At 31.4% G+C, this 17489-nt stretch overlaps 1 protein-coding gene across 1 annotated transcript in view; it reads left to right on the forward strand.

Annotated features, from left to right (window-relative positions):
- Positions 1 to 2872: 2872 nt before the first annotated feature.
- LOC111627796 (BTB/POZ domain-containing protein 9-like) overlaps positions 2873 to 17489 on the forward strand; it is a 31815-nt gene continuing 17198 nt past the window's right edge. The window contains exons 1-2 of the mRNA XM_023371441.1: positions 2873 to 3307; positions 17106 to 17235. Of these exons, the coding sequence (XP_023227209.1) occupies positions 3123 to 3307; positions 17106 to 17235 (315 nt within the window). The 5' untranslated portion in view covers positions 2873 to 3122. The remainder of the gene's footprint in view (positions 3308 to 17105; positions 17236 to 17489) is intronic.

The raw sequence follows: 17489 nt of genomic DNA on the forward strand, positions 1-17489 counted from the left end.
TATATACTTATATACGTATTAAATATTTTGTTCACTCCCAGAAATTTAAATAAATATTCGTTTTTCTTTAATAAATATTTTTAATAAATTAAAATAAATCAATTAAAATTCGTTTAAAAAAAATTGGTCGTGATTTCGGTTCAAGTTAAAGTCTTTTAAAGATTTAAAAATCCTCTATACGCGATTGGTTAATTCAAAAAACGTAACGATGCACGCGCTGGAGCTTATTGGACGAATTGTGAAAACTTTTATGAAATTGCTTCAACATGATTATTAATTTCGTTATTAAGTAAAAATGCTAAGAAATTGATTTTTTAAATATAAATGTATAATTAAAATTTTAAATGATTTAAATATAATCCAAAAATACCTAAAGAGATTATATATTAATATTGTATTTTTATTGTAGATAATATTAAATAAACAATTTTTAAAATATATATATTGATTTTTATTAGTTAAAATATTGATAAAAATAAATTAAATTGTAAAAACGGAAGCATTTATAATTAAGTTTTAATTACAGATAAATATTTAAAAAATTAATTATGTGAACGAATAACATTTTCAAGTGAGATAATTAGTATCATCAAGAAGATGCGAGTAATTGTACTATGTTAAATGAATTAAATTCGAATGAAAATTAAGTTTATTTAATTAAAAAAATATATTTTTCAAGAAATGTAAATGTATTATTACATGAAATAATTAAAAATATTCTTTAAACTATTTATAACAATTATTAAATTGTTTTATTATTTTAATGAATCTTTCAAAAGTAATCTGTGATACTGTAAACAAAATATATGTAATTAATTAATGTATAAAATATTCAAAACGAAAGCTTTTTTTTTTAAATTACTGTATAAAAAATTCATATTTACATTTTTAGTTTGTTGATAATTTAAGGAAATTTTTATATCAATTTCTAATTAATATACCTTTATACCTAATAATAATGTCATTATAATTAGGTATAGAGCCTACTCAAGATCTAAGGTAAAAAAGAGAGCGAGGAGATGAAAAAGATAAGAGAGGAGAGAAGATACTGTAGGTAGAAAGTATGAGAAATGAGCAATTATTTATTATGACATCGTCACAATGCCGGGCGCAATTTTTAATCATATTTTTAATTTATTTAATTTAAAATATATGCTCTCCACTTCAATTTATTAGTAGTGTCTTGCCCCTGTACACATACTTTTCCTTTAACAATAGAGTCGTGTCGGTCATCTATTAATTAACCGCTTTCGGGGGAAAAGTTTTGAATTGAAATAACGTAACTTTTGGTTAACAACGGAAGTTTGTATATACTGTAGTTAATAGGGGCATCCTATTCCTAAAGTTTCCATATCTGGTCTCAAATTTCATCTATCTAACTCCGTTCTCGAGATGAGATTAAGGAAAGACATCGGACGGACGACAGTAAGAATTTATAGGTCTACAGTTTTTTCAATTGCAGCCCCTGAATATAGCATATTTTTAATAGTATTATATATATAGTACATTAAAAAAATTCTGGAGCTTATCTCGAACCCTCTTTTCCTGAGATACTTTGTAACCCCAGATCCCCCGTAAGTCTATTCCATAATTTGCTAGAACCATATCCTACTATCAGTCTACTAGAGTAGGATATGGTTCTACTATAGTAAGTCTAGCTACTCCTTCGGGGAAGCAATAATAGAATATAGAAAACAATAAAGCCACTGACTTTCAGTAATAAAATAAAACTTACCTACAAGGAATGGTAATATCCAGCATTTTACAAAGACATAAGACTATTTTCTTCACATTTGTAGAACAATAACAATGAAATATAAAGGTATTCTATGTCTTCATTTCAGTCTGCTTAACCTTTTGAGAAATCTGGTCTTGCTTATTTCATCATTATTATTGAATCTGTTTCATGTTTTGATGTTATGTATAAGGCACGTATTTCAGTTGCAGGCCTTTCACAGGAGGCATTCATAGAAATCTCACAAAGTTTCCCTCACTCATTTTTGATGGTGTCCAGCCGCCTTTGAGTATGTCTCAGCTCTCTTTTGTGTATTTTAGCCGGACAAAAAATTTTGTATTAATTTTGAGATATTCTACGACTTTGTAATTTAAATTGTGCCACTATCATTCACAAGAGCCAACATAAGATTGGCTTTATGAGAAGGAAGCTGAGTGCATGGCGACTAACTCACCGAATTACCCATTCTTTTGTTCACTTGTATTTAGCTAATACGTAGCAGGGTCATGTCGAACACGTCCCTCACCACCCGGCAGCCCATTATGGGCCTGGCCGAACTCATGATGGCCCTGAAAAAACCATCTTATTGGACGCGACGAAAATAATTTATGAAAAATCAATCTGTTTAACGCGTAACGAAACTTTATTATCGAAAGTATAAAGCCAGCGAAATTATCAAGATATCTCGAAACTAAATATGATACGTAAAAATTGAAATTTTAAATATGTTATTCGGCCGGACGAGTCGACTGACATTTCGGGTTTTTTTTTTTTTTTTTTTTAAACTCTTCCACTCTGCGGGCACTAAGAGGAACTCATTTTGCAAATCCATTATGTATTTGGAGCGGTCGGGTGATGAAGGACGGGGCCCAATATATTTGAACGGACCACTCCCGAAAAATTCATGGAGATTTATCTACCCGTCCGGATTCGAACCCGGGTCCCCAGAGCGCCTTGACCGCCTCAGCAATTTGATTCATTTATGGCATTTTAATATTAATTTAATAATTTTATCCATATAAATATTTTTAAAGTAAGATAATTTTTACAATAATAGCAATAATTTAATATATATATATGTATTAAAAAAAAAAAAAACTAAACATTTTATCTGACAAAATTTCAAGGTGGCGCTAGGAGATTCTGAAAGAACGTCAGGAAGTTTGAATAATTAAGTTTTATTACATTTTTTCAGTGTGTATGGTTCGTATGGTTTTGTTTATTGTAAAAATAGGCTGAAGTGGGAATATAGCAATCGCTTCATTTGTATAAAACACTCGTTCTCTACCAAGAGATTATAAATCGTAGTTTTTTTCCATAAGTATCAAAAATTTCAAGTGTTTTATATTAAAAGATTACTTAAAATGAAGTGATATTTAAATGAAACATGAGTGATAGCCATCATTTAGGTCCCACTTCGTCTGTAGGAGAGATAGAACATATAGAATCTCTCTCTGATCAAATTGGATATCTTTGCTTAAGGGATGATTACAGTGATGTTACTTTGGTCGTTGAAGAGGCACACATTCCGGGACATAAGGTCATCCTTGCCTCTAGGAGCGAATATTTTAGGTAATTTCTTTAAAAAAACCACGTAAAATATTACATACATACTTAACATTTGAATATTATTGAAACATACATTATTGTTTTTTAATGTTTGAAGTTACTTTTGAATTTTTAATTGATTTAATCTAATCTTTTGCTACTACTATGGGCATGTTTGTTTTCCACAAATGACGAGTGTTGGATTTAATTTAGGAATTTGGCATAAGAAACGACGGCTCGAAACTAATTCCGCTGTCCTCTACTGGCACCTCTATTAATTAACCGGCCGTTCGGGTAGTAGAGTTTGTATTTTGTGGAAAATGAACGTACTCTGTGTGTGATAATTGGATTTCTTCGTTTTGTTCCTTTGTAGGAATCGAGTCGACGAATAAACAAGCTCGAACTTTATCTCGAGATGCGTTTTATTATCGGGACGATTGCGTTTGGAAATTCGATTGCCTTCGAGTTCTAATGCTCTTAATTTTAAAGGAAGTCAAGCTTGTTTATGTAGATTTATTGCTTGAAATTTAGCAGTAATTCGTAGATTTATTTGCTTGAGTTTTTTGGAGTTAACATTAGTAAATACATTATTGTAATGAACAGATTTTTCAGTATCTTCTTATATATAATTTTTTCAAAAATAAAGTAAATGGCAAAATTTTATAGAAGTCATTTAACTGTGTTATGTTTATATAATATGAAAAGTTATATTATAATAATATGCAAATATGTAAGCAAATGTTTTTAAAATGCATAAAGTTTTTAATAATTAAAATTTTGAAGTTCTAAAATATGTATAAATTAATCATTGTTTATTATTAACAATTATTAAAAAACATTATCATTATCATAAAAATCAGTAATTTCTTTTCGTTCTTTCTTCAAAGTGGCAAAGTGTAGAATCTATAAGAACATCCTAAAAAAATGACTAACAATATATTAAAAAGCATATATAAAGTAGGTTTCTTCTTAATATGTTTTGATACAGTTTGAGCAAATGCAATGAAACTCTTCAAGGATCATCCTCTTGTCCATGAAGAGGTCTACAACTACCATTGCTTGAATTAATGTCAATCCCCTGCATTTCACCTTTCTATCTGACAAATAGGATGATGATATTCTAAATATGAAAATTACTTAATACAAAGTTATCAGTGAGCATAAAATATGTTTATAGGATTTTCGAGGGAGTCAAGTTTAAATATTTGGTCCACTTTTCACAAAATTTGATTGGTTGGTCAGTTAGTTACCTGTAAATGGTAAGTTAGAGTTAATGTTAGAAAAAATTTGGATGTCTTAAATTAACTTCTCGTGCAGGTGGGGTTGTCAACTATTTTCTGTTGAAAAACATCGATTCCTATGTACCTGACCAATGAAATTGCACCCTTCCATATCATCTGATATCGCATTTTTAGCGAGCACAAAACATGTACTCTGATGTTTTCCACGATGCTGGGCACGAGTCTTTGATCTGTTCACCTTGAAATTTGATTTTTCATTTGTTTTTATATTTGATATATGAATTTAAATAAAATTGACTTGTTTTTTCTTTTTCAAAGTAGATTCTGTAATTTTTATTCTGTTTTGTTAGTTTTTTTTTATTATTATAATTTAATTCATAATAAACATGATAGTGGTAAGCTAAAATAACCAAACTCTTAATGTTTTTTGTTTTAATGTTGTTACTTTTTGCCCAGGCAGAACTAGGTATGTCTGCTAGTATAGAATAAAGCAGAAAAATTCATTTACTATAATAATTGAAAAATTTTTATATATTTAATATGTGTATATACTGTATGTACTATATATACACACATAGTATATTGTGGTATGTATGTTTAATAATTTATTTACATATGAATTTGTTACATCATATAAATTATGTATGTACAAATATATATTTAAAAACTTTTTAATACTTGCAATAATGTTTTATTTGTTTTTTAAGCATGTTTACATTTTTGTAATCATTTTTTTTTACTACAAATTGAAATTTTTCTATTTTTTAAAGCCAGTAATTTGTGGTATAGCTTAGATATTTGTTATGTGTTTGTTTTATATATATATATATATATATATATTTATTTATTTATTTATTTCATTTGAATGTTTAAGTTATTAATGCAAGTTATTTTTAGACAAAAATGATAAGATATTTGAGTTTTTCTTTTAATTGGATTTTATTATCGTGTTCCACTTAGTATTATATTATACTATTACAAAGAATGAAGATAATGAGACAATAAACAGAATTGAAAAGTAGTGCTTTTTTTTAGGCTCTGTAATGCTTGCTTCTGTGGAGTTTGTTTACTTAGAGTTAATGAAGTTCAGGAAATGTGCATTTTTAAGATTTTGGATAAGGATCCAAGGAAGCAAAGCCAGTTTGATACCTTAATAACTAAGCTCCAGCTGTAGCGGAAGCTTAGCTATTAAGATACCTTTCCGTTGTGTAGACTAATCACCTATAGAAAATATACTTTATAGTTTCAGGTTCATTTAAACCACAATCATAAAAAACACTATGATTATGTTTGAATTTTTTCAGATAGGTGTTTGTTTTCCTGACTTTTGAGTAATTGACTTGTAGGGAAAGTGAGGTTTATAATAGGTGGGGAAAGAGCATTTATGACTGAGGCATAGGAGATTTTGGTGTTGGCACCATTATATGTATTCATCCAGAAACTCTCCCATTTGTCTAGGCATCACTCTTCGATATAGAGTTTCTGATTTGCTTTGGAAGAACTATATCTGCCTTAGCAGATGTAGTGCTTTCAGTGATGTGGTATCTGTAGATACTTTATAAATTTTATCAGCCAAATCATTACCTAGAATTCCTATAAGGGCTAAAACAAAAAGTTTTAATATTTTTTTTTTTAAGCATCATCTGTATCAGCAGTCTTTTTAGCATTCTTTTGAAGGAAGTTCTCTGTTGCTCTATAAGACTCTAGTATTATTTCCAAATATAGTCCATCATTTTGAGGTGCTTTCTTAGGGTGATTGGAGAAAATAGCCTCTCATATCTCAAGTGGAGATGGGGGAAAAGGGAGGTGTGTTTTAGTTTTGAGATCAACATAACATACTGTTGTTTTAGCATTTTATGTATGTTATCATCTTGCAAGGGTCTTCTTGAGGAAAGTATAAATTTGTAATTGCTTGTAAAATATGTTGCAGTGTTTGTTGAAGTTTGTGAGATAACTGATAGGTTATTATGGCCGATAATAGTGTAAACTGATTTCCATATATTTAAGCTACCTTTGCAATATTTTATGTAAGATAATTCTCTTTGGGCCAACATTTCCCTGATATATTGCTTTTTTGGGCAGCAATTTGAAAAAATTGTAGACCTCTAAATTCCCACTGTCATCTGTTTGTCTGTCTGTCTTTCTTTAATTTCAAGAACAGAATTAGATAAATGAAATCTGAGACCAGGTATGGAAAGCTTAGTTGTAGGAGGCCCCGATTAACTTTATATGAACTTTCAATGCAAACCAAAAAGTTATTTCAGTTCAAAAATTTCCTATGGAAGGAGTTAGATAGATGACTGGCATGACTCTGTTGCTAAGAGGAAAAGTACTATGTACAGGAGCAAGGCACTACTAATTTCAGGTGAAGAGCATATATTTTAAATTAAATAAATTTAAAAAATATGATTAAAAATTGCAGTCCAGCATTGTGACAATGTCACAATAAATAATTACTTGTTAAGCTTCTATATTCCTCTTCTCTTATTACCCTCAGCTCTGGGTAAAAATGAAGATGTCTTTGAAAATAGCATCCAAGTCTGTTAAATTGTTTTTTAGTGTTGTTAGCTTGTGTGTTTACCATGGAACTTTCTTCTTGCCTGGCATCTTCCCAGGTAGGGACAGGTTAGCATCTGCAGTACAGATATACCTCGACTTATGCCGTTTCGAGTTACGCCATTGAATTGAAAAATTCTTATTACAGATGATAATGGCAGCTAGAGAATTGAGAGAGGGCATAGAGAAGATTATATGTAGATGGATAATGTATTATTTTGTTTTTGAGAACATAAGGGTCTTGAATTAAGGCAATATCAACTTTATATTTGTTCTGATTAAGTTATTTGTAGCTGCTTTTGAGTGTTGCATTTATTTGTTTATTTATTTATGGCATTGCAACATTTGGGCGATCTGCCTAGGGGGATGCCTTTTGGGAGGTCTTTTTAAGGGTAACTGGCCCCTATTTGGGTGTTACAGACATGGAGAAAACCCATAAAACTCTACGCGGCCAGCCCGTCCTGGTGAGGTGCAAACCCACTACCGAACTCCCAGTGTTCAGGGAATGGAACCGCTTGGCCACTGGTGGGCCATTGAGTATTGCATATTAAACTATATGATAACAGTATAATTTATATTTATATAGTAGACTCACAATTATCTGTCATGGGATTATCTGGTCCTATGTTATCCAGTCACATCTGCCTATGTCATATGATTTTTTCTATAAACAGTACACTATTATTAAATAATAATAATGTGTAAAAATGCAATAGCAAACATTTTTATAAAACATACTGATATTCCACAAATAATACATTGAGGTACATGGAGGGGCGTCTTACTTGTTTATTTTTGTTAAAAATTTTGTATTAAAATATCATATGTACCATAAAAAATTATAGCTGAAAAATAAACTACTTAAGAGAGACACTGACATGTTTGACTGCACACAAAATGCCTTATCTTCAGTCTGTGTTATCTGGCCTTTTCTTTATTTGGCTTGGCTGGAATTAAGATGGATAATTATTACTCTACTGTGTAACATAATAGAATAATTGTATTCTCTTTTCTTCATTTGTGAATAATTAGGAAAGTTATAGATTAAGGTTTAGTACTTAAAAAAATATGAAAATTTAACATTTTCACAAAGTAATGAAGAGCAAAAAAGATAATTAAAAGAACTTTTATATTTATTTCATTTTTATGTCAATATAAACTGTAGAATTATTATCAGTTATTTGCAGATGTCCATTACTTGTTCAATTAATATAGAAAATATTTTATACGCTATATATTTCAAATGGTACAGTAATCAAATACTGTAGTTATATTATAATGTACATGTAGGCTACTCATAAACTAAACTTTAAATATGTAGCTATTTTATTCTTGGTCAGTTGAATTTTTTGAAATGGTGGTGCAGCAGTTGGAGAGCAGGCTCCTCCCTCAATACCTTCCCAACATCTAATTATATAGGAGGTATATAGATGACATCATCATTTTTTGGAAAACAACACAGGATGTAGCAACCTTTGTTGATTCTTTTAACAATAACCCATACAGGTTAACACTAGAAATAGAGCAGTCTAACCCATCAGAAGTACACTTTCTGGATATAAGCATTAAGGTCGAAAGCTTGAGCATCAACACTTCGGTATATCATAAACCTGGATCCACATCATCGTACATTTCTGCCGGGTCTTGTGATCCGAGCACATATTAAGACTGCAGCCTTTAGAGCATTAATCAGAAGAGCCTTTACGCATTCGTCTAACATCCAGGCTCGGGATACCGAACTAGCATACATACTCCGCTTAGCCGCCCAACACGGGTATCACAAGCATATACATAAGCTAATACAACATCAACAACGTATATATTCAGAAAACGCATGGGAATCGGAACAATTTGAGGACTGCCATCCAGAGGACATAGAACGAATTGCCATCACATACAATCCGTACTTAAAATCTCTATACTCTAAGGTTGCCAGCAAACGTCAGCTACATCTCATTTTTAGGAGGTGTCCTACTATTTTCAACATCTTATGTAATGGAAAGAACACTAACCTCCTAACCCCACCAGATGCCCTGGAATCTATAGTATCCCTTTGAAGGAAGACAGGTGCGATAAGAACCTGATACAGGCTCCACTAAACGATTTTTGGGCGTCAGAATACAAGAGCATCTAGCTGATATTCAGCACAAAAGAACTTCCATGGCCCTTGCTATGTATGTAACCAATCCTCATATAGTAGCGAACTTCTCCCAGGCCAATCTCCTCCATGATTTGCCTTCCATTGAACACCTCAAATGTTTAAGGCTATGCACATATTTAAATCCTCCACCACCAAGACGTGCATAAATTTTAAAGAGGAGATGCTGTTGTCGTTGGCCTGGCAAGAGTTAATTCACAACACGCTCTAATTCACCCGTCATACATAAACAGGCGAACTGGTGACACATGCACAACTTGATTTGTATAAATTCATTCAAACTTACGATTCGAACTCAAACTTTAAACGACATGTTGACTGAATGGATTTTTAACGGATATCAAACATCTATCTAGAAACTGTTTGGAATCTGAAGCAGAGCCCAGATGGGGTTCGAAAACGTTTGTTTATCGATCTTTTTACATGATCACACCGTAAATGGTTCTGGTATGTAATTTTTTAGTAAATCCAGTGTGATTAGTAGTGAATTATCTTTTTTGAATCAATATGTTAATTATCAATAGCTCCAAATACAAATTGTTCCATGATATCTAAATAATATGCACTATTTTAAAAGTTTTGAACATTCAATTGGTATCATTTGTAAATTCTGATAAAGTAGTAAAGTATAAATAAATACTAATATATTAAACTGATAGTGAATATCAAATTCTTAAAATAACAGTCCTTGAAACAATTAACATAATTTCACAGATAACCCACAGGTTATCTGTGTTTGAAAGAGAGTGCAGGTTATATGTTGATCTTAAATTTGAATTAAGAGTTAAAGTTTATTTAAAGTATGCTTACTTTCTGTTTAATTTTTTTTTTCAGTTTATTATTACTACTGACAAAGGAAATTAGTCATAAAATAAAAACAATAAATTGTATTTATTTAGTGTTATACTTAATTTACATAATTGGGACAGTTCATAAACACCTACAATCAAATTATGGTGAAGTTCTCACTGTTTCAAGGGAATGTATTAGTAGCTACTTTTCTGTTAAGGCTAGGTACCATATCATACACACAAGGAGTCTTAAAATGCATTTTAGTGAAGACAATATACAAGTGCACATTTATGTGTGTACATCACTATACCAAGCTATTGTCTTTGCTAACGTATGCATGGATTAAAAGTTATTTAATTAGAAATGATACGTTACTAAGTTTTGCTAATATGATTCAATACAACAATTTTTCATCTGACCTGATCCAATATTTGTTTTAATCCATATTCTACAAGTGTTGGTAATAAATGAAAGCTGAAAAACTCATTGGTTTAGAGCAGGGCTTCTTAAACTATGGGTCGCGACCCTATTTGGGGTCTCTTAGCGAAATCTTTGGGTTGTGAGATTTTAATGTAAAATATTGAAAATAGTTTGTGAGAGTTTGAAAATGGCACGCTTTGTGTCATAGGTTTTGTGAGTTGCGCTTTGTGTCACTTCTGGTGCAGCGAGACAATGATTCAGCAACACTGTAGTGTGAACTAGTGTAGTGTTGTCGCTTTTCAGTGTATTCAGTTGTCTCTGTTCCATTGTAACACAAGAGTGAACTGTGATAGTACATTATTATTGTTTTTGCAAATTCGTATATATGTTTCTTTGTATATGTGTTTCTGTATATATTTGTATATATCATTCTTTATTTTATATTTTTTTTTGGGGTCGCGAAAAAAATCACAATCATAAATAGGGTCGTGAATAAAAAAAGTTTAAGAAGCCCTGGTTTAGAGAATATTCACTTTGTTTACTAACTGTTTAAATTCAAGCATAAAGAAATAAAAGTTTACAAATCAATTTATGTATTTCCTTTTGGTTTTGACCCTAGACAGTTGTAATTGTCTAGTTCACCTCAGCCTGACTTGTTGTATTTTTTGGGAAAAATTCTAAAAATCTTTAATAAATTTATAATATATAAAATTGACAGATTGAAAAAATCATTGCCAAATCATCAATTTGTCTGAAATATTGCCAATTTGGCAACAAATCACCAGACTTTACAATATTTCTTATATGTTATACTAGCAGACCCCGCCACGCGTTGTTGTGGCTCAAAATGTATCTATTATAAATGTATAACACTTTCCCCGTGTGGGGGGAATTTTTCGAAAACTTTCTTTTTAGTGTATATTCTGTTGACATACCATATTAAAACGTAATCAAAAACGCAAAAACCCGCATCTAAAATAGTAGAAATAGAAGCAGAGTTCTTTACGGTAAGCCTTAATCCTGTTCATCTCCCCCAGTGGGGGAATTTCGACATGTATATTATATAAAAATACGTGCGTATTCGAATTGTGTGAAATTTTCAAAGGAATTGGTAGGAACAAACGAACATTACATTTTTATTTATATAGATAGATAGAAGATGATCTGCTTTAGTTCATCCTCACAGAAAAGCAAACTTAGGGAGTCATACTCGTAACGCTCGTAACGCATATCTGTTGGACATAAAAGCCTTAACCCTAGACAAAAATCCATTGTAGTTTTATTTAATTAATAAAAAATCTGCAGGTTTGATTAGTGGTAAACATTCTGGGGGTCATAAAGATGCTACAGTTAAAATTTGGTAACGATTGGTTCAGTAGTTTTCACGGTTAGTGGTCACAAACGAAAAATACGTTGTCTCTTTATATAGTAGTATAGATAAGAACATTACTGCAATATATATATTTTAGTGACTGTCCATCACTAAAAATTACATGTATGCAGTACTATACTGCCACTGCTTTTTTTTCATTTATGCCACCATTGATCTTTGAAAACTTTTTGCTGGCATGATTATAATAAAATATATATATATAAACTGAATCTATGTATCAAAAATCAGTAGGAATCGGCTGAAAGCAATTTCCTACTGATCTCAAATTTGCAATAGGATCTCTGGTTGGTGATCAGATGGAGCCTGACATATCTAGGACAGATCATAACTGAAAAATTTCAGGGATTTTTTGACTTCCTGGATTCAATCTTGGATTCCAGAATGGTAGTAGGATGTTGCTTTAACTGCCTTGGTCATTTAGCCAGCCCTCTACACTATCCATTTAAGACTGCAGCCTTTAGAGCATTAATCAGAAGAGCCTTTACGCATTCGTCTAACATCCAGGCTCGGGATACGGAACTAGCATACATACTCCGCTTAGCCGCCCAACACGGGTATCACAAGCATATACATAAGCTAATACAACATCAACAACGTATATATTCAGAAAACGCATGGGAATCGGAACAATTTGAGGACTGCCATCCAGAGGACATAGAACGAATTGCCATCACATACAATCCGTACTTAAAATCTCTATACTCTAAGGTTGCCAGCAAACGTCAGCTACATCTCATTTTTAGGAGGTGTCCTACTATTTTCAACATCTTATGTAATGGAAAGAACACTAACCTCCTAACCCCACCAGATGCCCTGGAATCTATAGTATCCCTTTGAAGGAAGACAGGTGCGATAAGAACCTGATACAGGCTCCACTAAACGATTTTTGGGCGTCAGAATACAAGAGCATCTAGCTGATATTCAGCACAAAAGAACTTCCATGGCCCTTGCTATGTATGTAACCAATCCTCATATAGTAGCGAACTTCTCCCAGGCCAATCTCCTCCATGATTTGCCTTCCATTGAACACCTCAAATGTTTAAGGCTATGCACATATTTAAATCCTCCACCACCAAGACGTGCATAAATTTTAAAGAGGAGATGCTGTTGTCGTTGGCCTGGCAAGAGTTAATTCACAACACGCTCTAATTCACCCGTCATACATAAACAGGCGAACTGGTGACACATGCACAACTTGATTTGTATAAATTCATTCAAACTTACGATTCGAACTCAAACTTTAAACGACATGTTGACTGAATGGATTTTTAACGGATATCAAACATCTATCTAGAAACTGTTTGGAATCTGAAGCAGAGCCCAGATGGGGTTCGAAAACGTTTGTTTATCGATCTTTTTACATGATCACACCGTAAATGGTTCTGGTATGTAATTTTTTAGTAAATCCAGTGTGATTAGTAGTGAATTATCTTTTTTGAATCAATATGTTAATTATCAATAGCTCCNCGCTATTACAGCATCCACAGCAGCGAATGGATAGTTTCTATAAGCGAAATTTACTTTTTCGTGGAAGCCGCCATGTTAGTTTGTTGACTACTCAACGGTCTTTCAGGTCGTTGAAACCGTTGAGCTCAACGGTGAAACAGCGCTGACGTCACTAGTCTCAACGGAGAACTCAACGGTCCATTTAGAAACGTTGTTCTCTCACCGTTGAGTCAACTGTTGAATATAGAAACGTACGGAATGCTAGAATATAGTAACGAGGAAAGAAAAATATGACGACAATGCCTCTTTTGGTTAAGTAAGAGTAATTCTTATTTTACAGCACTTTCTTTAAAATTATTTTTCAAATGTATGTTTTTGAAAAATAATTTTAAAAGGCATTACTGCAATTTCATGTTATCCATACAAAATTACAGTGATGCATTTTATTTCCACAAAAGTTACAAAGTTCAGATGCAGAGAACACAATAACATTGTTTGATAGAGGAAGTCTTTAGCACTATTTTTCCACATGGTCCAGTGCCACCATTGGCTATACATCTTTGCCAGCAATGAACAAGAACCAGTAAATTGTGTTTGTAAAAATCTACATCAGCTGAGGTGACCTACTTTTTTACAGCTGTGATGATAAAAGTAATTGTTAGGAAAATGTTACACATGTAGTCTATCTTTCATCTGCCTGAACAAATAGAAATCCAAACACATCAAATCTGGATTATATGGTATATGTGGTAAGAGTTCAGCCAAACTTTACAATATTCCTTGTGGTCTTCAAACTGATATAGAGCCTAGAATTATCATGTTGCAAGCAAAATGCTATTTTCTTCTTTTTCCTGACTGTAAATTCAAGATTTTAGCTTGGTCAGCATTGAAATGTATCAGTCAGAGTTGATCATTTGCCCACATATCAAGAAATCCAGATGGATCATGTCTTTCTTTTTCCAAAAGAGACTGTATATTACTTTGTCTGCTGACAGCTGAGTCTTGAACTTTTCCTTAGCTGAAAAATTTGTTTGTCATTACTCTACAGACTGTTATGTGCTCTCTGGTTGGTAGTGGTGACAATATATCATCACTTGTGATGATGTGGTCTAGGAAACTGTCCCTTTGAGCCTTGTATTGGTTCAACAGGTTTTGACAAATTTGCATTCAATAGTCTTATTGTTCCTGTGTAATTATCTATGATATCCATTTGGCACAAACTTTGTGATATCCTGATGTTACCAAAATTACCTCCAATGCTTGGAAGCTGACATTCAGCTCTTACACATTTCTCAGGTTGTAATTTGCCAATTCTTGTAGATGAAGCTGATTGAGGAGCTCTGTTTTATAGAATGTTAGCACTTGGAATGTGACTTTTCTCTCATAATGTCATCACTACTGAAATGTGTCGCCCACTGCTTCACTATGCTCACATCTACTACTTGGTATTAGCAAACTTTCAGAACAAGTGTCAAAGAATGTCAGTATCTTCAATGGGTACAGTTTTTTTCCATAGGAGAAATTTAATGACACACCTCTGCTTTGTGCACATGGCTGTGCCATATTCCATTTTGCTGCTATCAGCTGCATGGCAACCAGTTGGTGGGAAGGTTCAAACTCTACTGCCATACCACCAATATTTATTTCATATCATGGACCAACATAATATAATTAGAGGCATTATTTAGAAAGTAACCTATGTATTTTTCAATCAAATTCATTTTCAAATATAATATATATAAAAATTAACATCCATTTCCATAAGTTTTTATATATCTACGCTAAAAACCTGGAAATATAGTGCATATCTGAAAAATAAATACCATAAGCATTTGAATCATTGTGAATGTTGAATTTGTGTAGTAATGTGTTCACTAATGTTTTTCAGGTTTTTCAATCAATTTTAACACAGTATAGTCATGCACTCTGTTATCTTCAGACTAATTAAAGAGCATTCATAAACAAATTGGAAGCATATAAGCAGTGTATAGTAATGCCTGCAATGTTCAGATTACATATCTTATTGAATTTTGTGAAAATACAAAAATGTCTGATAATCAGCACAGTTCTGATCCTTAATAGGGGAATAAGATTACATTTTTTTTATATATCCAGAAATATCTCTTTAATGGAGTTTCAAAAGTTGGATAAATAAAAAAAAGTCTTTATTACTGATAACTGTTAAAATTGATTAAAATGTTGACTCATTTCTACAGCTGCTGCTGCCAGATGTCTGTTGTTATTAAAGTACTCTTCTCATAGTGAGATCAAATATCTGTGACTGAATATACAAATATATAATAAATAACAAACTTACTGATTGTTAATTGTTATATATGGATATATAATACAAATAAAAATCTTACTGATACATTTAAAACTAAGAAATTGCTTCCATTATTAGCAAGAAAATGTATACCTAATATTTTATCTCGTTATGAATATGAACTGCATGGAGAATAAAATATTTACAATGTACTGTGTTTTCACTACCAGTGCATTTTCTATTTAGTGTCTTTTCTATATGACAAATTTTCTACTTTTCCTGGAAGAAATTTATTGTATGGAAGTTCAACTGTAATTATAAATTCCAATGTTCTTTTTAGATGTACAGGGTAGTACATAATCATGTCTCCTGTTTTATTTTAAAGCAATTGTAATTTAAATTACATGGTACTATAAAATACTCTGGTGAAAAGTTTCAAATATTGTAAATTTTTATTGGTTGGATAAGACAACCTTTCACTTATCTGGATTGTTGAATCAATGGAATTGCTGGTTATGGAGTAAAGCTGATTTCCAAAGAGACAACATTGAGATTTTCCAAAAGTTAATGTCCTATGTCTGATGTTAGAGTCTAGTGTGTTTATTTTTTGGGTCAAACACAGCAGAGACTTTTTGTGCTGTCCCAATTGAAATTGGCTTACTGCACATGATACAACAGTATTTTCTCCATAATGACGTTTACCACAAGAGGTTTGTGCAACTCTGAACAGTCTCTTCCATAGAATAGTGTAGTAATGATATCCCATAGCCTTCAAGATCATCTGACATTACCCCTAAATGTTTCCTTAGGAGTTCTGTAAAGGAACACATGTATGCAATGAAGCCACTTGCTATTAAGGAGCTTCTGGACAGAATTGGGGCAACGCTGTCTTGTGATACCAGAAATGTCAAAAGTCTCTGAGGAAACAAAATGTCTCATATGTATGTGCATTGACGTTGCAAATTGTCATATTAAAATAAAGTGAGATGCAAAAATCCTTCGCCAAGATATGTTAATATATAATTTAATATGTATGAATTTCAATTTGATTGCTTTAAAATAAAATAGGAGATGTAATTATGTTCCACCTTGTATTTCTCTAGTATATTTTCATTTATCTGAAAAGAATTTGTTAGGATTCATAATTGTATTATACGACATATTTATGTTTTAGTCTAGTAATCCCAAAAATGAATAAAAAGATTTCTATTGAAATATATTTTATATAAAGTATTTAAATATTTTTTTTATACCTTATTATCGTATAAAATATAATTTTCTGCAGTTTATTTTTCCAAATTAGTTATTAATAAAATTTATCTTAATTTTTAAAAATAATCCAAAAAAATATATATTAAATTATATTTTATTGAATGTTTTAGTCATATGATGATAAAAAAATTCAGTCAGTAATTTATGGTAACTTGTAATTTATATGAACACTTTTTCTTTCTTTTTTTTTTTTACATGAATTTTAATTTGTTGTTATTCAAAAGTTTAAATGTGTGTGTGTTTAAAATGGCTAATTTTTATTATGTATTAATTTTTAGAGCATTATTATATGGTGGAATGAGAGAATCATCACAAGATGTAATTGAATTAAAAGGAACATCTTTAGTAGCTTTCAAGATCTTATTGCGCTATATTTATACTGGTCGTATGACATTAACAAATCTTAAAGTAAGATATGTAATTAAATTATTTATAATTAAAAGAATTATTAAACTTTAATATATTTTCATTGATTTTTTTTTTATTGTCTGAACTAAAATTATTACTTAATTCCTTTAAATAAGGGAGCTTCTTATATTTGATTTCTGCTAATAATGATGATTGTTTATAACCAGAGCCATCAAAAGCTTGGTATGCAACTGGGTATAGATAACATTAATATAGGTAGAAACAATTATGGGCCAACTAAATTCTCTCTGGCC

The sequence above is a fragment of the Centruroides sculpturatus genome, unplaced genomic scaffold, assembly GCF_000671375.1.
Source record: "Centruroides sculpturatus isolate CEXI.00-Female unplaced genomic scaffold, Cexi_2.0 scaffold568, whole genome shotgun sequence".
In the NCBI taxonomy this organism is placed as follows: domain Eukaryota; kingdom Metazoa; phylum Arthropoda; class Arachnida; order Scorpiones; family Buthidae; genus Centruroides; species Centruroides sculpturatus.